Source organism: Frieseomelitta varia, unplaced genomic scaffold (genome assembly GCF_011392965.1).
Source record: "Frieseomelitta varia isolate USP_RPSP 00005682 unplaced genomic scaffold, Fvar_1.2 scaffold_560, whole genome shotgun sequence".
Lineage (NCBI taxonomy): Eukaryota > Metazoa > Arthropoda > Insecta > Hymenoptera > Apidae > Frieseomelitta > Frieseomelitta varia.
This window is the reverse complement of record NW_025110324.1, coordinates 165,472-193,392: the sequence shown is the minus strand read 5'-3', so window position 1 is coordinate 193,392 and position 27,921 is coordinate 165,472. Positions and strand designations below refer to the sequence as shown.

The following is a 27,921-nucleotide window of genomic DNA, read 5'->3' as shown; positions in this document are numbered from 1 at the left end:
CTTTCAAAATCCTATATTCCATATTATTTATCCCTCCATTATAGATAATGGTTGATTGTCTTTATATATCATCTCTGCCATTAATTTTGTTACTCTTTATAACTCTTCTATCTTTGGATTTTATCAAAACATACTTTTAAAATAATGATCGAATGCTTTACATTTTGTTAATGGCATTAAATCAAATGAATATTCTTTACATTTTGTTAATGGCATTAAATCAAATGAATATTCTTCTTTACATGACAATGAATAAAATTAAAATTAGAACTGGATATTGAAATAAAAAAAGTTCATTTGAATTAATTGTTATTTGAGGAATTTAAAATGTTGATTTTATTAGATAATAAATTTGAACATGGAAGTTCATATCAATGGAAAACTCTTGTGATTAATATAATCATGATATGATGATAATAAACATAGAGTTAATTTTAATAGAATATTTTTAAGATATCCTACAGCAAAAATTGCAAATATAAACGTTTGAATATTTCTCATTCTGTACTTTATATCATATTAAATGACATGTATACTTAAATTCATATACTATATATTATACATATAATACATTTTAAGTTTATAAATATATAATAATAAAAATAGTAATATATTATATTTACACATTTATTACTTACATATATATAAATGCAACACAGAATTACAAATAAATTATTTAATAACATTAAGTAATAAATAACATTATACAAAAATAATTAAATATAATTATAAATTATTTGTTTATATTGCATGTTATATCATTTATCAATATTTGATTTACATTTAAGATCATTTATTAAGTTTAATAATTCTGTTCGTTTTGCATGCACTAATTTTTTAATCTGATTATAATTACATCCATCTATCCTTCCAGTTTTTAGAACATGCTTTGTAATTACATCTGCTAAACATAAAACATAAACTCCACAATCATAACCATTATCTTGTTGTGGACAATCTACATCAACAAACTTGTTAGATTCATCTTTATCAAGTACACAATTCATTATATTCTTTGCAAATTTTGCAGCGATATTACCATTATACCCTTTTGATGAATCAAAATGATAACATATTTTATCTTGTTTACAAAATATTAATAAACTCCAATGTGATCCTCCAGCTGCATCTTTTCTATCACAATTATTCAAAGGGAAAAGGATACATTTGCACTCTGATACATTTAAAGGGTCTAAAAATATATTGTACTGCGATGGATCTGTCATTTTCAATAACTGTGTTAATTCAGGACTGATAAAATATAATTCCTTTTTCTCATTTTTGTTAAGTGTCTCATTCAGATATTCAAAGTAAAATCCGATTATGACATCGTTTAACCAATGTGGTCCTTGAAGTAATGCAACATCACTTGTTCTCAGTAAACAGTCATAATAACTCAAAACAGTTTCATTTGATGGATCTTTTGCCATATTGTCAACTACTAAATAATATGGATGGAAATCTGAAAAATTAAATTTGAATTATATTTGAAATTATATATTAAAAGTAAATAAAAGTAAATCATCTAAGATTATACACCATAATACAATAAACTATATATATATAACAAATGAACAAAATTTAATATATATTAACATTTTTGAATTACGTCATTTATTTGATTATTTTTTGCAAGTAGATATTGCAGTATATGACATAATTTTTCTACTTTATGTTAATAACATTTTCTACGTATAACAGATATTACCACAGAAATGTAACAACAACTGTTAACAATTTTTTTTAATCATTTTTGAGACAAAAAGCAGACAATCCTTGTTTCTTCTATATTAATTGTAAATTCAAATTATATTCCTCTCGTATACAACGTATAAATTGAAACAAAATAGAGAAGAAACTCACGTACAATAACAAATAAAAATATATGATAAAACTCTCACAGATGGCGCACAGAACATATTCGATTTTAATATTATCGTGTAAATATAGCTTTAAATACAATTGTCAATTAACAATATAAATACGTAAGGCAAAATTTCCCCTATTAATTTGCATATACAAAAAAAGAAATGTATTTACATAGTACCTAATTATTCAAAGTAGCATGAGAAATTCCAAATTTAAAGAATAAATCATAATATTTTCTTCTGTATCTTCTTATAGCCAATCAAATTTAAAATTCATTCTCTCAAATCCCTCTCATTTTGCTACTACTCTTTTCATTAATTATATTGAACATCTGTAATATGCGTATTTGCCTATCATTGTACATCCGCCTTAATAATTTGAGCGCGGATTTTAATTTATTTATTATTTACTTTACGTTATATTAATATGCAAGTGTTGTGTTTATTATAATTAGAAATTTATATATATATATATATATATATATATATATATATATATATATATATATATATATATATATATATATATATATAGAACTTATCTTTTCATAAATAAAAAATAAATCAATTTCCTTTTATCATCATAAATATTAAAGCAGGTAAAATTGGTATTGTTATAATAAAATTGCATAACAAATTAGAAAATTTAGTATTCAAAAACTATATTTGTTATAATTCTTAATCGCGCAATTCAATTACAACAAAATTTCAAAAAAAATAAAACAATTATTTAAATATTAAACTTCTTTAAATCTCAATTCCTTATCTTAGTATATTGAATAAAAAAGTAAAGTAGCACTTTAAATCGATCTTTGTCTAAGCAACAATCTACTTTAGTATATTAAATATTTTAATTAAATATATTTTTCGTATATATTCGAAATATATCTTTATTTAAATAATATATCTCTGTGACGCAATGATGCATAATTTTATATTTGGAGTGTCAAAACAGGAATTGAAACTGATTGTTTAAAAATTTTAAACATTTCATCTTCAAATTCGTCAAATTGAATCATATTTTAATTCTTTTACAACCTTAAATTTCTCATTACTACTACATCAGTAATGCAATGTTAATAGCATAATCGACACATGTATGTAATAACAACATACATATTAATATTTCAATACTTTTTTTTTATTAAAAACTAACCTAGAATAAAGAAAAATATATGTATCCTTTCGAATCTTTCAGAGTTTGAAACTCTTTTATATAATAAAATTTTGTTTTATTTTTTTTTAACAATTTTAATATCTTTTGCGTTTATTAATAACAATTTGATTAGAGAAATTATATCGCCTCAAAAACTTTACATTCAATTATTTAATTGAAAATATACAATATTTAAACTCGTTTTTATTGGAAGAATTTAAAAATCTGTTTACATTCTATAAGCACAATTAAATTACGCAATTTTGTAATCACGCAACATTATTTCTTGATTAGTTAATAGTGAGATGTCCTAATTTCCTTTATATTTCCACTTCTTCGTCTTAGCTTTAAAAAGTTCAACTAAAATAATGTAAATACACATACCGAGTTTGCTAATCAGGATTTTCTTTTGTATAAATAAAGTTAAGAAATCAAAGAACAATTTCCAATATGATATATATACAAGATATCCCTGCGTCGATAGCACAGGCGAAGAGGAGATGATTCTATACATAAAAAAATAAATCGAAAATGAATAAAATTTTTTTTTTTAATAAATCAGCTTTGAATATTCTCCGAGTATGCTTCGAATATATATATATATTTTTTTTAATGCCACAATTTTTAAAAATGTCCCGAACAATGTCGTTGCGTAACAAATGATAATAAACAGATATAAGTAATAAATTATAATAAAAATAATCAAAAAGTGTTTATTCAATAAAAAATCTGGGTTATCTTAACTTTTAAAAATAATAACATAATTGAAGATGGTATTAAAGCAAATATCGATATCAGTTGCTCTTCATTTTTGCAATTTCTTAAAAAAAATTTTTTTCTATATACATAAATTATTACAAGACTACTGTTTGCGATAAGAGGTTTAAAATAAATTAAAATATTTGTAGGATAAGTATGAAAGAAAATAAAGTTGACTTATGTTACAAATATATACCCAGTGTTAAAAAAGTACATTCTACTTGTGAAAATTATTTTGTTAATAATTTCTTAACGAGTAACGAGAAACAGTTAAAACTTCTTCATCATCGAAGAAAGTGATTTTAATAATATTGCACCTTTGCAAAGAAAGTGGCATAATTATAAAAAATATATTTTTCAGGAAAAGCAAAAAACTAGTTTTGAATAAAATTGGATATTATTTTATTAATTTAAAAAACAATGCAATTCAAAGTAATGCATTTCTCATGTTATCAATATGCATTTATTCACAATGATAGTCAAGATAAAATTCATAGTAACACAGCATCACGTGACACACAATTTCTTTCTATCGATCAAATCATTGAATAAAATTTTCATAATTAATCAAGGCTTTCTGTAATTTTTATTGTAATACCTCGAAAATCATGTTTTTTGAGTTGCGTCACTTTTTTTGCAAAGCTATGATATGTAAAGATCAAGATTATTGGATGCGAATTTCCTAAATAACAATTTTATTTCAATAACAATTTTTTTTAATCATATTATCAGTATATAATTTATAATTCAATAATTTCGATAATTATTCTGACAAATAATTTTTCTAATTAAATAATTCTAATTAAATAATTTTTTCTTTTATTATGTTAATCATTATCTTTGAACAGCAATAATATCCATCACAGGTGGTGCAATTACAAATCCATCAACACCTTGTAAACAAGGCGTAGGATGATTTGATGGCAACATGAAATGAAGTTTTTGCATTAAGCATACCACAAAAAGAAAAACTGTATTTTTCGCAAAAGTTTCACCCAAACATTTCCTGCGACCTGTCAAAAAATAAATATAATAAATTTTTATATGACAAGAAATAATATAATTATATTATGATTTAAATATATGATGAAATTGACGTTTAAGAACGTTTAGTCCAACTTTGATATATGAAGGATTGAGAATCATAATAATGTAAGTGTCATTCTTATGATATTTCTCGTAAAATTATTATGTTATGTGTTTACTACTATTGCTTTCTTAATTACTAAAATGAAGTCATTTCTCATTAGTAAATAAAGTTATAATAGTTGGTCATGAAAAATATATAAAGCCTTCAACACTTAGAAAATATTACTAATTTAAATTATAAGAATTTAGACTTATAGTATTATAATTCAAAGTCTTTCACATATATTGTCAAGTATTATCATATTCTTGAAGTAACTTCTAAGAGATTTTAATCATCATTTTTTTTCTAAATATTTGAAAAATATAGCAATTATTTTGAAAAAAAGTCATTTAAAGCGATAAATCGTTAATCGATAAATTATCTAAAAAAATTAAGAGGATTATGATATAAGAATATTTCATTATTATTAAATGAAAAATTTGTTTAGAACTCCAACACATACCCCTCCCTCCGTACTCTTACTCCGAAATTGAACATAAACTAATATAATCTATTTTATCGTTAATCAGAACAGTGTCCTTGACAATGTATGTGAAGGTTAACGTTATTGGACTTATTTTCCCTAAACATCAGTTTTATCATTTGTATTTACTTTCTATTAGTTTTGATTAAAACTTTGTATAAAAAAAAAATTTCTCTTTAATACTAATTAAAATATTTCGAATATAAATATTGTATAAAGCTTAAGCCTTCTAAACTTCAAGACTCAATTTCAAAACCTGAGTTTTTAAGACTATTATAAGCTTAAGCTTTCAAAGTTTTAAGACTGAAGTTTAATTAGAAGATCTAGCTCTCAAATTTCTTAAATATCATCTGTATACGTGACATTTCACAGTCTACAATACTCTTTACATTGTTGTATATAATCCAGACAGCTTGAATTTCCGAGTTTAAGAATTTGAGCGTTAAGAACAAATTTTTCAACAACTCAAGGTTCAGAGACAGCTCTAGCCCTTAAGGCTTAAATCGCGATTCTAACTTCCGAAGCTCGAGGCTCTGGACTCATTTTTGCAACATTAACTGACAATGTCTAAATATTATTTAGAATAAGATAAAACATAATATCATCATAAAATATCTCAATATCTAAATGTTTCAATTATATCAAGATACAAATAAGAATACAATCAAGTATCAAACAATTTGTTTTTCTTACCTAGGCCAAAAGGTATGAGCCAAGAATCATTAATAAATTCTCCATTCTCATCGATAAATCTTTCTGGTCGAAATACTTCCGGATCTCCCCAATGCTCTTTGTCCATGTGAACACTTTTAAGATTAGCTAATAAAGTATAATTTTTTTTAATTTCAAAACCTAGCAAGTTGGAATCTATTATTGCTCGGTGTGGAATGGAAGTTGGACCAATATTGGCTAGTCTTGATACTTCTGCTAAAACTGCTTTTATATATGGTAATCTGCAAACGATAATTGTAAAAACAGTATCTTAATTTCAATGGATTTTAAATATTTTTATTGTTAGGAAGATAATTATTCTTAAATTCTTTTTCTTAAATAATAATATTTGCTTAACTCTGCCACGATCTTCAAATTTTTATATTTCGATCTTATATTTAGTTTAGCAAATAAAAAGAATTTATAATATTTTTAAAAGATGCTTGACAGAAAACTTAATCGAAGAATAATGCATACTAATAAGAATTTCTTCATATTTTATTTAAACTTGAGAAGAATATAAAGGAATATAAAGAAATATAAAGGATATATAGGTTGAAAATGAGTGGAAGAACGTAGCAGGATTAAAATAGTAATTTAAAACACCTATTTATTAAGTCATATTAATATTTGTTAGAAAGTATTTACTTTCGAATTTATTGCATATGTCCACAAAAAACACACTATTTTAGTCTTCTTTTGTTCCTATTCATTTCCATAAAAGTCTTCCCATAAAAGCGTATACACATTTACTTAGTGAGATTGAATCAAAGTGTATCGTTTTGATCTCAAGTTATATTCATTAAATCATTAATGAATATAATTAAAGATCATTTCATTTTATCAATATTATTCATCAAATTTTATTAATATTACAAATGTATTATATAAATATATTTATATAAATTTGAGTTATAACGTAATTTAAAATATTGTTAATTTGAAAAGGTACGTTAAAAAATTAAAAAAATATCTATCTAATAAAATTAAAAAAATACATTGTAGACATTTATTTGATTTAATTTATTAATGATTCAAATTTAAAGTAAAAGCTTATGACAGTATACTTATATAAATAAACATATTAATTGAAAATATATGAAAAAACAAAAATATAAAACTATTATTTAAATTATTCTATATTTGAATATTATGAACGTTTTCATTGCAATTATTAATAATCTGTTATACAAGATAGTTTTGAGAAATCTTTATTATAATATTTAAATACAACTTACCGATCTTTATCACTAAGAGAAGGATATACATCTTTGCCTATAACCCTGTTGATTTCATCGTATACTTTAGCTTGTACATCTTGATGAACTACTAGAAATGCTATTACAAAACCGATAGTATTGTCAGTAGTATCAACACCAGCACTAAATAAATCCTTTATTACATATAATAGTTGATTTTCTATAAAAGAAAAAATTTCATTAAAGATACACAACTTCTGGAATAAGTATAAAATTTCATGACATTTATTTTATTTTACTTTAAAGAAGTAAATAAAGTTTTATTTGCTAAGAAAATATAATTATATTTTAATGATATTCAATAATTTTTAATAATAAAATTATTCGCTTTTATTTCGAATTAAATTTTATATTTTTATAATTCATAATCAATTGCGATTCACTAATGCACAATAAAATTTAATTATTTTTTGTTCATCAGTAATTTCGCAGGATTTTAACTTGGCTCAATATATCTATAGGACTATAAAAATAAATGAGAATTATTTCAATCAAAAACACAATAAAATTGGTAAATTATTTGAATAAAATATTTGAAAAATGATTATTTGAATAATATATCACTTTACTTGACTCAATGTTATCTTGAAATAATTTTACATAAATTTATTAAAACAAGCAAATAATTTTTCTTATTTGACTACCAAATAAAATAATTTCCTAATTCATTTTGTATTTTATATCTATTTGTTTAAACAATTTTCAAGTAATTTCTAATTCTATCGTATAAATTTCACTTTTTTGTATAAATTTCAAATAAAAATAATAAATTACTAATTTGGTGGAAATGATTATTTCAAATTGTTATTTTTCATCTTTATTTAAATAAAGATTTTCCCAACCTTGGTGTGCAGAATAGATTCGATGATGAATTGAGTTGAATTAAATAGATTAAAGTAATTAATTTATATAGACATATAAGACTGATATTTATTTTAGATAGTGTTTCATTTTAAATATTCAACTCCGTGTGTAAATATTAAACTCCATCCTAGAATTTTAAATTTTAAGAATCTGTTATGTACAGAAAGAATTAATTACCCGAATAATGCATCATTCATGTATAAAATCGCAACTGAATATTGCATAAACTAAATATTATATAACGATTTTAATTTTATATTTTAAAATTAATGACAATTCATAGTGAATTATAATTTATAATCAGTAATGTCTCAGAATATTTATTTATTGGATTATTTGTTCACTTTAACATTGATTGCATTATAATAAATAAATATCATTGATATTTGATTAAATATCATTGTATTTGTTTATTGATAACTTACAATTAAATTGATTTAGATAAAATAATTACCATTGAACAAAGAATGAGATGAATTCATCTTTTGTGCTTCTATTTGTTGTAAATAAACATCTATAAAATTTGCATATTCTCCATTTATTTTATCACGTTTATGTTTCGATATTACGTGCTGAAATTAATTGTAAAAAAAATAAGAACAAAATTAAGTATCACAGTAAGAAAAACTTTCCCCTTTATTATTTGCAATGGGTTTGAAATATGTTGCATGAGAGGGTCTTAGCACCAGAACTATTAGAATGATTAAAAAGACTATTTGTAATTTTGTATATTTGAAAATTTGTATTTTTTTCATAAAATATATATTTTAAATAAAAATCTATGTATTTTATCACATTAATATTTTTTGCTACTTTGTTTTTAATTTCCTGAAATATTTTAATATTCTTGATACAAGTTTTACATTTTAATCACGAGTAATTGTAATATTAATATATATAAGTAAATAACTCTTTAATAAACAATGTTTCTTTACGATTTGAATTCATTTCTATTTTTTTCAACGACATACTGTACTTTTTTTATCGTCAATAACACAGAATAGAAATGTTTAAATGATTTCAATAATCTTTAATACAAGATTTTTCGACATTACATAAAGAATTTGATTGCCGAACTCCATACGTATACTTTCTATTATTTAGAATTGATCCTGTCGGTATTGTTGACTGTTCTGGAAAAAAAGTTTGTTCAAAAAAATAATTTATTCCCATGAATTATTCATAATAGAACCATATATAGTGTGTATATATGCATATAACAGTTACATATATACACAATAGAATATTTCCAAATCTATAAATATCGTGGTCAATTCTCTATATTACTTGATTTCTTTCTCTGTGCAACTTTCAAAAATATTATATACCTATAGAAAAATAACTATTAATACTATTTTATATACCCGTAGAAAACTAACTATTATATAATATATGCTATAATCAATCAAAAAGAGATAAAAAATGTACGAGTCATCAAATTAATTAATTAGAAGAGTCATATACATTATATTTTGTAATGTAGGATCCTTTGTTTTATTTTTTAGTCTAATATCGTATTATATTGTATTATATAATAAATCATTGAAATCATCTAAGTCCAAATATTTGCTATTAAAAGAGAGAATTAAAAAAAATTAATATGGTATTTAAAAAAATAAAAGTGATCCTGAGATTATCAAAAATTTTCTATCTACGAAAGTTTATGATGATACATATGTATATGATGAAGATATTATATCTATAGTACTCTGTATAGACAATGATTATTATGATATATAAAATAATGATAGTAATGATACAAAAATAGATTTAAAATTTATGTGCAATATTTTCAATTAGTATCCTTTTTGAAAATGGATATCATTTCAAAATCAATAAACGTAAGAATAATAATGATTTAATTTATTACTATTTTGTTTCATCTAGAAACAATTTTGTATTATTATTAGTATTAACTCATCATAGAGATAACATTTACGATTTTTATGATAATTCATTAGTATAATTAACTATAATTAATATATAATCATTTATAATTATAATAATTGTATAAACTATTAAAACTTTAAATGATCTATATATATATATAGACTATAGAATGTTTTCTCCATATTTATACCTACTTATATATTGATAAATTTTTATTAAAAAGAGAATTGAAACACTTTGTAAGAAAAAAAAATACTTGAAGTATTAGTATTTATAACTGGAAATAATATTTATATTTGATTGATCATTATTTGAAAATGAAATATTAATGATTATTACGAAAAAGGAAACAAATTAATATGTAAATTTATAGCGTCTTACCATAAAAAAATCATTTATACGATTTTGACGTTCTACAAACATCGAATATCCTGTTAAATTTGGAAATATGTATCTGAGAAAGGGAAATTGGTTTAAAATTCCACCAGAAACATTCGTACTTCTAACAAGATCTTTTAATATATGTATTGCTTCCTTTAAATTTGTACTTTCCGTTCCTACATCAAATCTGAATATGTAAACATGTAACAATTTAATAACAAATACTAGAGTGATACTAATCAAGTCTTTCTTTCTTATCCTAATCACATACTTTGTACCATCTATGAGAAGCCACAAATTGCACAGAACCGCTGCTGAAATGATGGATCGAATATTTGTACTTGTTCCCTTTTCTGTTAATTCAGTAATAATATTTGTCAATGTAATTGCATCGTGTTGGAGTACACTTTCCATTGAATTATTTCCAAAACCGAACTGTTTTAGTGTTTTTAATGCAAATCTATTAAAAATAATAAATAAAAACAATTATGCTAAAAAATATTTTCAAAAAATTTCGGAGAAATATATATTAAACAAGAGAAATAGATATTAAAACATTCAGTTAAATTTTTTTAAATTGATAAAAATATCTTTAATCCTTTACCAAAAATCTAAAAATTTAATACTGAATAAGGAGCAATTTAAAAACAGACTCAGCCTTTTGATATATTTCATTAAATAAACAATAAAAATAAATATTCTAACAAATAAACTAATTATTTTATTATTGATTATAAGTAGATTACAGATTTATAAAATAATTTGAAATGCAAAATTGTACAGAATGAACATAATATGAAAACGTATAATAGTACATTTAAAATTTAGTATTTTTTGTAATATTTAATTTAGAAAATAATTTTCTATCGTTCTAAAGTTCTAGTTTTTCATTGAGTCTCTAAAACATAGATTTGCAAAAAAGATCCATATATAACATTATTTATGTAATTTTTACAGACTAATACTCAAAGAGTTATGTACTAATGTATAATAACTAAATCAGAACCATAATATTATTATTAACTATTTACATTTATATAAATATTACGTATTTATGTAAATATTATTAAGTATTTACATTTATATAAATATTAATCTATTAATAATATTTATAAATTAGAAATAAATTTTATTTCAATGATACCTTCTTTGACTGTACCAGACATCAGTGTCTGTAAACAATATTCCTCGTCGAACACCACCACTTCTATGTTTATATAAAAATCCATTTGGTCTGCCGTCAAATTCAGATCGATTCAACATCTCTGTAATTGCAGACTTTCCAGAAACTATAATTAGCGGTTCATCGAAACCTATCCGGAGACCAACAATAGGTCCGTATTTGTCAGCTAATCGACACCAAGCATCGCAATAATATTTCGTCTCATTTACTAATCTTGCGATATCAAATATATTTCCAATGAAAGGTAAACCTCGTGGACCTTAAATCAATACATTTTTAAGCATCTTTAAAAATATAACTATTTGCATATATTAGGTGTATAAATTAATTCGTGGCAGATAAATTCGTTTTTTTCGATGAATTTATCGTTTATTTACAAATAGCAAGATATATTTTAATCTGGAAAGTAATCTTCATTATTTTTTATACATTTATCCTATTAGACAACTTTTGAATTCTGTTTTTTCAAAAAGATATCAGTTTTAAGGTAAAAAACTCAATAATACTTTTTGAAGCTCTTCAACTGAAATGATAAAAATAAATAGTGGTTTAAAGAGGATTAGATAAATACTCTGCGTAAGAGAGAAATTAAAAAAACAACCTAAAAAATACATTACTAATTGAAATATAGAAAGAAGACATTGGTACATTGCATGTTACTGTTTTTTGAAATTAATAACACTTATTTGTTTTTTATTTCTTCATTTGAAACATTGGCACAAAGAGAGCATAAGAAAATTTGAATTCAAAATAAAATTGCAATTATTTCATTAATTAATTTATACACTTAACAAATATATAACTTTATAGAAAATGGTACCCGGGGGAAATTTTAGCGGTCGTCTATAGTTGAACAATACTTTTATTATTAATGTTATCACGAGACACAGAATAATGATCCACATTGTCATTGAATCTTCACAATCACTAACTTCAAATATATGATAAAATAATTATTGAATCTTATAGAATTAGTTTCACAAATTTTGACACAGTGTTAAATTTTTGTTTAAATCTAAAACTCTTAATTTAAATTAAAATGTATTTTTAATTGTCTAACATGAAAGACATTTTACTTATTTTCATTATGAAATAAATGATTGATTAAAATTGTAGACTCTCTCATAAATTTCTAAGTTAATATATTTTTTGATATAAACATATATTATCCTTGTATGACAAAATTAATTACATCTGTTTTTTTCTTCTTATCTAAATTTGTTTTGTCAGAGCAATAAATTTTTAAACACAAGACGACTTTTAAAAGTAGAAAATGTCTTCTACTTTTTAAAGTAGAAAAATATCACTGCAAACATTTTGATAATTAAAAAGTTTTCAGAAACACTAGAATTTTGTTACGCACAAAATAAATAATTTTATAAATTGTAAGAAGTATTTAAATTTTAATAAACGACCTTTTGTTGAATAAAAAAAAAATTTGAAAATATAATCTTCCTTATATTTATATTTATACTTTTGTATACTTATGTATGCAATATTTGTCCAAATTATAATTTTATAATTATGTTAACACAACGACGTATTTGAACTTGAAAAAATATAATTCATCACTTTCACTATTTTATTTAAAATTTATAACAAAATTGAAAACACAACCAGTCAGAAAAAATACTATATAATTTACCTCTACTTTGTCAAGACATAACGCAAAAAGCCACACTACTCAGTTCGAAACGTGTTATATAGTGAAAATAGTCCTTTCACCAAAGTATTGGCTAAGAGTATATACCAAGTCTATTTTAAACCTCTTGAAATGATGAAATTCTTTGACATATACATACGTATAAAATAAACTGCTTAAGTTTACACGTTACATTTTATATTTGAAAGTATTGTTAAATTATAAAAGAAATGCTTTTTTCTAGTAAAATTAATAATATTTAATTATGTTCTTTAGTATTACAAAATTATAAGAATTTAAAATTTAATACTTCATGATACATTTTTTTTAAAACATTCATCTACACGTCTTCTGTAATTTATATTTTTGAAATCATTAACTTATAGCTACAATTTTTTATAAAATATGAAAACTTATATCTTTTTATTAGATTCATTGATTTGAAAATCAAATTAAAGTTAAAAATTGATCAAATTGTAGAATTATGTAGCAGTTTACTTTTGATATTTGTCCTATCTAATTGAAAAGTTCGACGTCAATCTTGTTATTTATCATAAACTTTATATTATCAACAAAATAATAATAATAAACTAAATTATATAACATGTTTTAAGAAAATAATTTAAATGTATATAGTTCTTTTCAATATATCTTTTAGTAAAAAATAATTTGACTGATAATTTCATAGAGATTTTTCTCTTCAAATCAAAACTTTAAAATAAAAGACAATTTTATCAATAAATAAAATATAATTCAAATCAAAGTTTTAATTAAAAAATAAAATATAATTTTATAAATAAATAAAATATAGTTTCAATTATCAATAAATATAAAACTAGTAAGTACAAGATATTTTCTAATTAACGTCAATTATAATACTGCAATATAGCATTAATTACAATATTATAACACCAAACATCATTTAATACTTATATTTTTCCCTAAAAAAGAAAACATCTAATTTTCTTTATTTAACGAGCAATAGATTTATTTATCTTTCTAGTTATTAAAAAACATAACAAAACCTTTAAAAACTTAATATTTACAATATTTTTTGTGAAATATCTTTAAATATTGTTTTTATTTATTAAATATTGTTATATATCGCTCACTCAACAAAAGTGATACAACTGGACAAAATGTATTTTGTAATTTTTGATTTAGCACCATGAAAATCTTGTCCATTTATCTTCATAATTTGACATAATTAGAAAGCAATTAAGATCGTTCTTCCTAATTTATGTGATATTGTACTTTTTTTATAAATGCGTCTTTTTTGTACGAATTTTATTTTAATCATTTTATTCTAGTCTAATATTTACAAGTATTTTTCGAGTTGTATTGTTTTTGTTGCACGCTTACAGTACTTAAAAATTGCCGAATTTGTTTTATTTAAATTATTTACATCAATTTGTATTAACTACTATATAATCACTACTATCGCTAGTAATTATTATATTTTATATTTTATATTGCTTCAATATTTGTTTCCCTTTTTTTTATAAACAAGAAAATCACAAATTTTATGCTTTATTGTTATTTAAAATAGTGGAAAATGAATACTTTCTTTTTGTATTACTATTATATTTTTAATTTTTCATAAAAAAACGGAAAATTAATTTCCGTTAAAAACAATATTGTTCTAATAATTTGTAACAAAATGTAACTGAATTTCTGCTCATATATTATAAGCAAAGAAATAGATTTAATAGAAAGAAAGTTTGTAAATTATGTGTCTTATGATTATGAAATCCAATATTATACAATAATGATAATTTGCAAAAACGTTTAAAAACAAACTCGAGACTTTGTAATTTAAATATAATTTATCATCTAATTTTTCTAATAGTTTAAAAATTTTTAAAAATAGAATTTCTGATTTCTAAATGTATGATAATAAAATGATATATTATTTGCCAACAAAAAAAAATGGTAATTTAAAAAAATTTTAAAAAAGAAAATGTGTGCGTATTATCAAGCAAAAGAAATTAACGAACACTTATCTTATGGAAAAACAATTTAACCTTTTAAGTTAATATTTCAATTTAACCTCTTAAAAACAATTTAACCTTTTAAGTTAATATTTCTTCGGTATTTTATTTGATATAATGGCAACTTCAATGAGGCAATATTATCTTATAAAAATACCCATAGCTCATCCCTTCATGGTCAAATAAATTTAGTTCCATTCGACTGCGATTTTATTTTTTATTCATAATGAAGACACCTTCAACAGCAACAAAAATATCAATAAGACAATATTAATCATTGTAAACATTCGCGCATTGCAGGAATAAAGAAGCTCTTTCTTCAAGCGCTCTCTTCCTTTCTTCTATACCTCAGAAGCGTACACAAGCGTTCTTCAAACATTGACCATTTCTGTGCACGCATTTCCGTTCATAAATTCCCCGCGCGGAATGGAACCTTTAAGTAGCCGAACACCGAAATTGCATCAACGATCTGAAATTACAGTTGATAAAATAAAACACGTGGTACTAAGTGTATTAAAATTAGAAGCTGAAAATATCCACTGACCTTTAAGAATGAGGTCCCGTGGTCATCTCAAGGTAGATCATCGACCGTGAGAAGTTCTCTTCTCCAGCCTCCCCACTCTGCCCCCCTTACCAACACTCCCATTTTCCTCCACCTCCACTCTCAACAGCTAGTATCATACACCGCTGTGACACACTTCTGACTGGAATTTTTTTCAAACGTGTTCCATACTTCAGGGTTCAACGATCCATCCAAGAGTATGATCTGTTACCCGGTAAGCACTGCTAGTAGGACACTGGTCTCGATAGCTCTTGGAACGTGTACAAGGGCTGCTTCGAAAGTAACGCTTGCTCTTCCTACTAGCTTATCAATTTTTAGATTATCATTTATCAAACGTTACGACACGTTACGACAGCCTAGCAAAAATGCGACCTTGTTTACATATATACAATTGCCTATGCAACTGCCCTATATGCAATTGTTTGATGTTCGCAATATTTATCTCACTGTCACGAAATGTCGAACACAGCGGTGAAATAGTAATTTACTTATTGCAAGGTGGCCTATTGACGTGAATAACAGAGAAAAGGGGCGAAAGTTTCTGGAAATAAAGCGATAATTAACTAGAAATTTAGACAACTTTCACTAGTTGTGTTTAAATCTGTTGTTAATGTGCGTAAATTATCACTAGATTTTTTGCACTATTCCTAAGTTTGCGTAAAAAAGAAGGAGAGAAATAAAAAATTGAAAACTTAAATGCATAGAAACTTTTAGTATTAATTTTGTTCGGATTTTAAACTTGTTCAAATTTCATTTTAATTAAGTATCAGAAATTTACAACATTTTTCTAAAATAACATTAATTACTTATAATATTATTTGAACAATTAAAATTATCTTTTTCACTGAAAATTAGTGAAATTAGATTTTCCAAATAGAATTTAAGAATATGAATAGAGATATATGAAAGATATCGTTTTATTTAGAAATTAGAAACATTTACTATAACATTAATGGTAAAAGATTACTAATGAAGATTTACTTAATTAAATTTAAATTTACATGTTTATTTATTGTTTGATATACCTAACACACCATTATAAAATATTACTGAAATTGAAATTATTATAACTTTTATATATTATTATATATTGTATATTATACGTTATTATATTATATATTATATATTATATGTAGCTCTTATAGGACTTGTAGATAATTTATAATATTAATCACATTTAAAAAAAACAACACGCAACAAAACCAAAAGTGTTCATATACGGTGATATTTGTTGTTCAAAAGTGAGACAAACTCAAACATCTTTAGCAAAAACATTTTGTTTTCATCGAACGGCTTATTTTTGCAACGCAAAAATTAATAAAAACGCTTTCATTTATTCGAAAATTCCGAATGGAATATCGATTATTTCGTTCTACTTACTTTCTCTCTCGTATTCGTACGACACCATTATTTGAGGTAAACTTGTACGACCATTTCTCGTAAGTCGCGTTCTGTTTTCATATTTTGTAAAGTAGGTTTCTCATTTTACGCCAGAGTTCCCCTCGGATATGCAGTCATACGCACGCAAAAAATTTGAAATTCAAGAATCTAAGATATGAAACCGGATTTTGACGGAAGAAGTGCCTCCATTTGCAGAAATGAACTAACGACGCTTCAAAAAAGTTGCGCGTACGCGAGAAAAAGGACTAAACGGTACGATTTTTTTTATTTCTTTCTTTTTTTTTTTTTTAAGTCACGAGAACTTGATAATGAAATAAAAAAAAAAAGGAAAGAGAGAGAGAAAAACAGTAACGACACGACAGAGAAAAATTTACGCGAAAACGTTTAACTAAATAATATTTAGCAATACAAAATTTATAACAAAAATTACACGTGTTTCATACGAAGATAATCGGACGAAATTATTCGAAACGAACGTACAGGCATGCGCGCCGACACAACCGAGGAAATAAAAGAAAGCGCGTCAGGAAATGTAGGTAATTCAAAAATGTTAAAAGGCCTGTCGTCAAGCGTGACTTATCGAGTTTTCAATGGACATTTCCGCCTATACAGTGTTATGCACAGGAAGAATAAAGTGGAATTTTTCGAAATATCCGGCAAATAGATAGATTTCCTGAAATTTTTTTGGAGAACGCAGAAATAGAGGCAGGTAGAAGTGGGAAAAGAGGATGAGGAATTGACGAGGTACCAGTGAGAGGAGAAGAGAATAGAAGAGGAGAGGAGAGCAGAAGAGAAGAGACGATAAGAGAGCAGAGGAGAGAAGAGAAGAGAAGAGAAGAGAAGAGAAAAGAAGAGAAGGGGCCAGAATGACACCGTTCGTGTGTTACTCATTGTTTTGCCGAAAGTGGTAGTAGTAGGGCGCAATGGTGTTAACTACGTATTTACTAAACGACGAATGTGTAGTGGTAGCCGTTCTAGAACGTCAGATGCTAGCGACGAAGGAAGTGGCTTTCATTAGTAGTAGTGGAGGTGGTGGTAGTGAGCACGCGGCACACTTCGCGCTTCTCTTTGTAAGTTCTCACAGTATCACGCACCTCGGGTTACTCTCGCAGGTGAAATAAACTGTTCCTCTCCTCCGTGATTCGATTCTGTCCATCGTATCCGCGGGATTATTCTCTCTTTTTCTATGACTATTCGTGTAACCGTGTTTGCAGAGAATCGAGCATCCAATGTGTTCAACCGCGAGAGACGGCCTCGGCCTTGCTACTGTTACTAGTGTACTATGTCATTGAGAGGATCCGTCTGAACGAGCGAAGAATCAGATTTCTCTCCGCGACCTTTCCGTCGCCACGTGCTTCGCATCCTTTGGATTTTTTTCCCCCAATTTTTCCGATCCGCCGCGCGAACGGTTTCAACGACTTGACCAAGTTCCTCCAACGGCACTTTCACGCTTCGCCTATTAAACAAATCAGGTAATTTCTTTTCCTTTTAAAACCTAATGCACATTATTTTACTGTTTTTATACGTATTATTATTTGGAGATTTACATAAAGAAGTCACGTAACTAATGTTTATACAACGCACATCGCACATCCTTCTTGCATTTTATAATATTTAGTTACCATCGCTAATTTTAATTAGTAATTAATAAAGCTTTACGATCATCGGTCTGTTTGTCGAACTATTTTTGTTAATTATTTTTATTTTTAAAATGATGTATGTGAAAAATTCATCATTCGTAAAGAACATTACACAAACAGATTTTAAAAATATATGAGAAAGTACACGGTCAAGTTGAAACGCGAGGACAGTTTTGTAAAATATATCATTTTAATTTTCCGCTATATTTATTATGCTTGTATATTAAAATCCTTTGAAAAGTATAAAATGTTTATATATAGTATAAATATCTTACATTTTGTTTAACTATATTATATATTTTTAGCAAATAAGTTTAATTTATTTACAAATTCTATTAAATTCAACATCGATGATATTGTTTTTAAATTATTTCACCAAATTTATGAAACTTTGATAATCATAAAAATACAATGATGAAGAAAAATTATTACGAGATAAAACATGCTGTGATCGTAAAAAAATTGTAGTATTCACGTAAGTAATTTTTAATATTGTTATATCATATAATTTTTCAATATAATGATCTATTATATGTAACATTGAAAAAAACAAAGAAATAAGCTTTTGTATTAAATTTCTTGTATTGTATAATTAATTAATATAACTTTCTTGCAATTTAATTCAAATAAAATATGATTTGTAAGATATTTAATTTGGTTTTATAGTATATTTAAATTTTTACACTTTCTCTAACGAATATAGCTAACCTTTGCAGAGATTTTATAGAAGTATTCTCTGATTGATCGACGACTAATTTTGTCCGTGCCCAATAATTGTAACCCAATTTTTTTTTTACGAAGCCTTGTATTTTTAGATTCTCGCTGACTCCATTTAATACATAATAATTATACTCCTTTTCGACAGAAATCGATTTTAACGAAAAAATAGTGAAAGGAATCGAAAATAGCATGCAACATATAAATAAAGAAAACAACATATAAAAGTCAAATTTGTATGTCGAAAATGCTTGATATAATATAGCAAAGCATTGCAATTTTCTTTAGTTCCTACTAGTTCGTTATAATTTACATAGAGGGATATCAAGCCTTGATCTGATTTTATATGCATCGTGTGAGCTTGAAATGATACCGTTTTACAGTCGTTTTATCTATTATGTACTACTAAAGTTATAAAGCATAATTTTGCAAAAGTTGAACACAATTTGCAATTGCGAATATCACAGAAATTGTCTTGCATTAGTCATAAATGAATCATAACTGATTTATATTAATTATGATAAAATTATAGTTAATATATAAAACTGTATCATACGTATAAAAACAATGAATGACGAAAGGGAGAAGCAATAATAATAATAATTAGACTCCTTATACATATAACTATACATACGTGCGTATGGTTACAATACATTATAGGTAACACATTATATCATTGTTATATCATGAAAAGATAAAATCCCATTTATAAAAATAAACTAACGAAACCAATTGATTCGTGACAGTGGAACATTGCTTCTGTGAAATAAACATTGTTTCTTGTTCAATTCATAGAATGTATGGACCGATTTTCTTCGTTTCCATTCTGGGAGCATTTCGTGAAATTGCCGCTGCCTCGCAACACATTAACAAAGATCTCACGAACCACTACAATGCTCGTTTTCACGTTTACGAAGAACCGTACAGTATCGACTTCACATATCATAATTACGAGCAAATGAGTCGTTTTCTACGAACAACGTCTCTTCGATTTCAAAACCTCACTGCCTTATATTCTATAGGAAAATCCGTAAAAGGTATGCTCCCTAGGAAACATTTCCTTGTTCTACTTACTACCATTTTAGTACTTGTCCAGATATTTACGTATTGCGATTTTAAAGCAATTACTTTATTAAATATCAGTTGATAATCATTGATTTCTTTGATGTTAGACATAGGATCGAAAGATATGAGTATAGATGTGTATAAAAGATGTGTTTCGTAGGTCGTGATTTGTGGGTAATGGTTGTTTCTTCCTCGCCTTACGAGCATATGATCGGTAAGCCTGACGTAAAATATGTGGCCAATATACATGGGAACGAAGCTGTGGGCCGTGAATTAATGTTACATCTGATTTACGTAAGTAGTCGTATAATACATGTCACAATTTTACTAATCTTGTATTTTTCATTTTCAAGAAAAATAGTGTCGTACATTACACACACACACACACACACACGCACGCACGCACGCACGCACATATATTTTGTATAAAGAATTCAATAGCTATTTTATATCAATAATTAATATTTTTAATAATTGTGTAAACGTTAAACGTTAACATTCCTTATATAAAACTCCTTTCGTTCGATATATTAAATATATTTACTTCATGAATTACGCTTTATATTAAATGTGTTTGTAAAATTTTGCGCAATAGTGAAATATTTCAAAACCGACTCGTTAATTTTATTAATTATTTCTAATATGTTTTAAGCTGAGGAAAATATCGTAAGCATCTTAAAAACATCCTGAATGATTACAAATTATTCTATTTCACAATTTCTGAGAATATTGTTTACAATTATTACTCTTCTTTCATTTAAAGACTAAGAAATAATAAACTGTAATTCAGTTGACACACATTCGTGGTAATTAAGAAAAAGGAATTAGATTTTTTAAAAAAATTTCGATTTTAAATGAAGAAGAAAAAGAGAGGAGACATTATTTTGAAAAATTTTTATCAAAAAAGTTCAAATATATATATTTGAATTAATCGATAATGGAACGTAATTGAATAATACACTTCAAATTTTTAATCATGCACGCATAGATTATCGTAAACAGTATCATCAATTATCATATCGTTATCATAAAACAGTATTAATGAAGCAAATTCTATTTTTTATTTATAGTTCTTTGTGACAAATTATGGATCAGATCCGTATATTACGTGGCTTTTAGACAATACCAGAATTCACATTCTTCCATCAATGAACCCTGATGGCTTTGAGGTTTCAAAAGAAGGATATTGCGAAGGTGGTCAAGGCAGGTAAGGCTATCCAATTTTTTTATATTGTTAAAGTTAACAAAATAATAAAACAAAATGGTATTTCATCAGTAGAAACAACTTACAGTAAAAAGCTGTATATATGAAATGAATATTTCTTTCCTATTTCCTTTTATTGAATGATTAGATTTCTTTAATTGTTGTTTATGTTTAAAGGAATATGTAAATGTCTTTTTAGGTATAACGCACGTGGTTTCGATTTAAATCGAAATTTCCCCGATTATTTTAAACAAAATAACAAAAAAAGTCAACCAGAGACAGAAGCTGTAAAGGAATGGGTCTCGAAAATTCAGTTCGTTTTGTCTGGAAGTTTACATGGTGGTGCCTTAGTTGCAAGTTATCCATTCGATAACACACCTAACTCGCGTAAGTCTGTTTTTATATGTAGTCATTTTTTGCTAAGAGATTTACTACATAAATAATTGAAATGTATTTCATATTTGAATTAAAAGATTTGCAATATTACATTTTGAAAATAGATCATTAAAAGTATAACGACGTACACATCTGTATGTTAAACATATTGCAATAGCAAATTAATGCTATGATGCGAATTGTATTACTTCATTAATCTAATTGAAAGCAATCTGATCGTATTGTGTAACTTTTCATGCTGTCAGGAATATGCCGGTCAGCGCCATTATGTGCAGGTATAGTATATTTACTAATCAGAAAATCTGTCGTAACGCTTCTACAATATTATTTTTGTAGGAATAAAAAATAAATATTTAGCTAACAAACATACTCTCACGTCAAGTAACTTAATAAAATATAACGTATATAGTTTAAATATTTGATACAATACTTTTTTTCAATTAATCATGTTATTTATAATCAAAACACATCTAACTTGCCTTATTGAAAAATATATTATCTCTTCATTTTTTTACATGTAGAATAATATTGAGTTAGAAGAGAGATGTCGTACATTTTTGAAAATGTATTTGTATTTACTACTTGCACTTGTACTATCACTTTATTGAAACAAATTAAAGTTTCAATATACATGACGTTTAATATACATCAGGATGAGACGTCTTATTTTCAAGAGTGAAGCTATATTTCAAAAATTAAAAATTTTCAACTTAAACTTGCTTATTGATACTTTTTATTTAATAAATTATTAAAGGTAGAATGACGCAATTAGAATGACGAAATTATTATTTTCTGAAATCCTGAAACATCAATTAATTACCTCTGTTTTCTATAGTGTAAGTGTCTATAGTGTAAATGTTTTTCTTTTAATTAAACTTAGCATTATTTTTGTACTTAAATTGAATCGGCATCTTCGTAATAAGCAAAAAGTCCGTAAATATGTTTAATTATCAAATTTTGAAAATAAATAGGTTTTCATTGCAACGCTTAAATATTTCAATGGTTTATTTTAAAACATTTATTTTGTATTTTAGACATTAAAGGTATCATTTCAACTTAGCTTCCATAGAAATAGTGCAGCATCCATCCTGATTAAATATGCAATATCTAAAAATCGATACGTTTTCCTATTTCCATGTTGTGTTGCGAAAATTATTTATTTGTACAGAGAAGCACTTTACAGTGCCTTATATATATTATAAATAAATAAAAGTCAGTTACAGTAGAATTCAGTATCCGCTATTGACGACGATTAACGAAGAACTTCTTACAAATTTATTTACTACAGAGAGATAGTAAGATAAATTTTAAAAACTGGCGTTTATGATTGTAACTTTTTTACGTTTGGATTTATTGGATCTGAATCAGTATTTTTAGAGATGCATTTATATATAAACCGTAACGTTCTCGATTGACCTAAAAATATTAAGTTTAGTAAGAACTTTAAAACACGTTCGTGTAATAATAATGTTCTCAATTAGTCTAAGAGTCTAATAAACTAATAAAATATCTATAAATAATAAACTAATAAAATTTTATTATAATATAAATATATATGTAAATAGGATTCGCCATTAATCGATAATCCTGTAATCAGTCTATAATATGATAGTCGAAATAAATACATAAATATAATTATAAAGGCAAAATGTAATTCACTTATGTCGAAAGACAAACAAAACTCATTCTAAACAAATATAATCAACAATGCTATTGATTTATTACTTTCATTTTAAACACTCAAAACGCAACTGTACGATATCTCTCTCGCAATTACTCTACTTTGTACAGAAAGATGAAAAGGAAATATTATTATTGAAAATACGATTATCATTAATATTTTATTTTAATTAAACAACGACATAAAATTTTACTTACAATGAGATATCTCGGTATAGTAGAATACAAAGAATCGACGTGACAGCGTATCCGAGAGTTTCTTGAGATAAATTTCCAATGGGTTAGATAAATTATAACTCGTAATGTATTTAAAGACTGCTATAGAAGTTTCAAAATTTTAAAAATCTTTTTAATGATAAATCAGGTCCAAGATTTATACGAACAATTTAGTGTTTCAGAGTTACACTTCGGCGCCAAGTATTTCCCCAGATGATGATGTATTTCAACACCTGTCGTTAGTGTATTCCCGAAACCATGGATCTATGTACCAAGGAATGCCCTGTTCGCCATCTCAGCCGGGATTTAAAAACGGTATCACTAATGGAGCACAATGGTATCCACTCACCGGTGGAATGCAAGATTTTAACTACGTGTGGAATGGATGTATGGAAATTACATTAGAACTTTCGTGCTGCAAATATCCTCCTGCGTCTGACTTGCAATTTTATTGGGAGGAAAATCGCGTGGTAAGCAATTATTCTATTAATGCCTTAATTATTGCATTAATTAAATGCTTATTAATGCATTAATTAAAATTTAAAATATGAAATTATCGTAATGGTTTTGCAAAATTTTATTGAGAAGTGTACTTAATGGAATTCATCCACATTTTTTAAGAAATGACAATGTCATTAAAAGTCTGTGACTGTAATGTTTATCAAACTATTTAAACAGTTTGTATCAATCGCTCGTTAGCCTCTAACATTTCATTATTTCTAACAAAACAAATAAATATACTTATCTGTAAAGATTTGCACAAAATTGATATTCGATTAAAACGATTAACTTTTGAATGTATGTTACACACGGACGAGCAAACGGATAAATAATTCAAAGAACAGCGTCTGAGAATTTTATCGACAGATAATAATAGCAGCAATCAAAATATATATACTTCTCCAAGGCATTAATCAATTAAAATGACAAGAATATATTTTAAAAGATAAACATGTTGTTAAATATCTTCTCTGCAATATTCACACTTTCTTGATTCTTAGAATTCCTCCGGCAATTCTTCCTTTAGATATTTAATATCAAAAACCAATAGAAATCATAATAAAATAATATAAATACAGTTTATTGTAATTACATTGCGTATATTTCATTCACCATTTTTCACGCAACTTACTCTTCATGTTAAAAACGTAAGAAATTTCATATATGTATTTTAACTTTTTTAGGCTCTCATTAAATTTTTAGCAGAAGCTCATAGAGGAGTTCGTGGATTTGTTATCGATGAAAATGGAAATCCCATTGAGAGAGCATCTATCAAAGTAAAATCACGGGATGTTAGTTTTCTTACTACAAAATATGGTGAATTTTGGAGAATTTTACTACCAGGAATATACAAATTAGAGGTAACTTTCTGAAAATCAAACTAACAATAACAAAATAGACAATACTTTTATGCCTATATCATTTAATATGTTACTAGCAAATTTTGAAACAATTATATAATATATAATAATATGATAATATATTATATTTAATTATATTATAATTAAGAATATCATATTTATACACTCGATGACATCACACAATAGAATATAGTATGTAATAAACTTATTTGTACAATTTTTATTATTGTATATTTTGTAGGTATATGCAAATGGATATCTTCCACGCGAAGTAGAATTTAGGGTAGTAGAACAACATCCAACGTCTTTCAATGTAACATTATACAGAGCAAGTGTAAGTATAATTTAAAAAATTAGTGCAAATAGTTATATATTGTTTCACAATTACAATTATGTACTGTTTTTAATTACATTTTCAATGATGTATTTTTATATTAATTTTGAAATTTTATTAGTTCAAGTTTAAGGTCTTTTGTGAACAATGTCTCTTTTTGATATTTTTACTGAATAATTTGAAAGAAATAGATCAAAAATTCTACAGTTAGATACATATGTTATACACTAGTATAAAATATTAATTAAATATCGAATTTAATTAGAATTGGTTTAAGAAAATGAATTTTTTCAAAAAAGTTCTTATAAAATAAAAATATCAATATAACTAGTATATTATTAATGTAGGAATATAAAGAAAAAAGTCATCTTATTTCAATTCATTCAAAATATTATAAAAATTACAGATACATAATAAATATAACATTATAACTAGACTGTTAATATGTATGGAAATTCAAATTTTATAAACTAGTTATAAAAATAAAAACAACGCGAGATTTATTTAATTTATTGAGATTTATTTAATTTATTAAATATCATAAAATTTATACTTCAGATATTTTACGTATTTTATGCTCTCTGTCTGATTTTGCATTTTTAAATTTTCCACGGTCTAATTATAATATTACATGTATATAATTATACTCGATTGAACTTTTAAATCAATTTATTTTCAATTATTTATTTAATCGTATCCTGTTATCACATCTACGTCCATAATTTACATTCACTCAAGCTTCACACTTAAATAAATTAAATTTAATTACTTTCTTAGTCAATAATCAGACATATAAAAAATAACTTATTTCTACATTAATAATAAAATTTTAAAATAAACAATTCCTGACTATTAAGAAAAGTCAGGACCACATGCAGAAATTTCATTGTTTTAATTACAACATTATGTCATAAATTGTCTTTGGCTATCTAAATTATTACTCAGACGTTTCATGTTATCGATAATCGATATCATATCACGATATATACACATATACGATATCATATAGTCATATTGGCATACATCTATAGCAACTTTATTATCGCTAAAAATATTTGTACCTACCGAAACAGCACAAATTCAACATGTTATCCCTCACTTTCTCCCTATATCTTTATAATTTTATTAGAAAATTATTAAGAGAAATTAATTTTAATAGAAAATAATTTTATTGAAAAATCTTTATAATTTTGTTAGAACACAGAGAATGTTGAAAATTTTGAGTGGTTCTAATTCAACGACGAGAGGCTGTTTTATAAATCTATATCTATAAATCTATATACATATTACGATATGAAATATTCATATTTTTTTTATTAATTGATTTTAATCTTATTACATACTTTGATAATAGAGACATCCAATTGAGGATGAAACTGGATCCAATTTTTATAATGGAAACAGGGACCATACTAATCGAGATCATGTGATACATTTTCGACCACATTCTGGAACCAATACTGCATCCGAAGCAAATAGCGGAATTTTTTCATCCCTTAGTAACGGATTCAATTCCTTCGTCAATAATTGGTTTGGGTGATTAATTATAACTTAGCAAAGAGCTAATTTTTTAACAATATTATTGCATTATGTTGGTCTCATAATGATCAATAGAAACGAAACAGCGTTGAAAATATTTATCATTAGTTGTTACTTTATTCTGCTATTCTATTCTAAATGAAGATATAATAATTTATAAAATAGATATCATTGATAAAATTGAAAACAAATAACAAAGAAATTTCCTTTGTTATTTGAAGAAATTTGAATCAAATGTGAAGACCTCAAATTTAAATGTATATAATTTGATCTGTAAATATTATAATTCATGCAATTAATGAATATTTATATTTTTTAATTTTACATATCTCTATAATTTCGATATAATTTATTTTTTATATATATGTTTAAACTGCTTATTTATATTATTTAAAAGTTATCAATGTATTAGTCATTTTTATTTTTATTTTTATACAGGATTTAAAATATTTATTAGACCTAGAAAAAATACTTATTATATTATGTTAA

At 25.0% G+C, this 27,921-nt stretch overlaps 2 protein-coding genes across 11 annotated transcripts; one reads left to right on the top strand and one right to left on the bottom strand.

Moving 5' to 3' along the window:
* Nucleotides 1-719: 719 nt before the first annotated feature.
* On the bottom strand, nt 720-24,448 carry LOC122533892 (methyl farnesoate epoxidase-like). Of its 6 annotated transcripts, none has more exons than XM_043664028.1 (9): nt 24,366-24,448; nt 24,181-24,300; nt 11,646-11,943; nt 10,773-10,961; nt 10,502-10,688; nt 8,685-8,802; nt 7,346-7,526; nt 6,090-6,349; nt 720-1,462 (listed from the first exon to the last, which is right to left on the bottom strand). In XM_043664028.1, the coding sequence occupies exons 3-9, from the start codon at nt 11,762-11,764 to the stop codon at nt 759-761; spliced, it is 1,758 nt and encodes a 585-aa protein (XP_043519963.1). In that variant the 5' UTR covers nt 11,765-11,943; nt 24,181-24,300; nt 24,366-24,448; the 3' UTR covers nt 720-758. The 6 variants fall into 6 exon arrangements, with proteins under 6 accessions (XP_043519963.1, XP_043519959.1, XP_043519962.1 ...); XM_043664024.1 differs by lacking the exons at nt 24,181-24,300; nt 24,366-24,448 and adding exons at nt 12,505-12,615; nt 13,330-13,396; XM_043664027.1 differs by lacking the exons at nt 24,181-24,300; nt 24,366-24,448 and adding exons at nt 12,505-12,615; nt 13,169-13,257.
* Nucleotides 16,017-27,622, top strand: LOC122533895 (carboxypeptidase M-like). 5 transcript variants are annotated; one of them, XM_043664035.1, is made up of 11 exons: nt 16,017-16,093; nt 18,495-18,752; nt 20,433-20,674; nt 20,863-20,996; nt 21,773-21,909; nt 22,106-22,293; nt 22,548-22,577; nt 24,373-24,668; nt 25,383-25,559; nt 25,801-25,893; nt 27,248-27,622. In XM_043664035.1, exons 3-11 carry the CDS (start codon nt 20,434-20,436, stop codon nt 27,431-27,433), a joined length of 1,482 nt encoding a protein of 493 aa, XP_043519970.1. In that variant the 5' UTR covers nt 16,017-16,093; nt 18,495-18,752; nt 20,433; the 3' UTR covers nt 27,434-27,622. The 5 variants fall into 5 exon arrangements, with proteins under 5 accessions (XP_043519970.1, XP_043519967.1, XP_043519966.1 ...); XM_043664032.1 differs by lacking the exon at nt 16,017-16,093 and adding an exon at nt 18,198-18,350; XM_043664034.1 differs by lacking the exon at nt 16,017-16,093 and adding an exon at nt 18,346-18,392.
* Nucleotides 27,623-27,921: the final 299 nt, after the last annotated feature.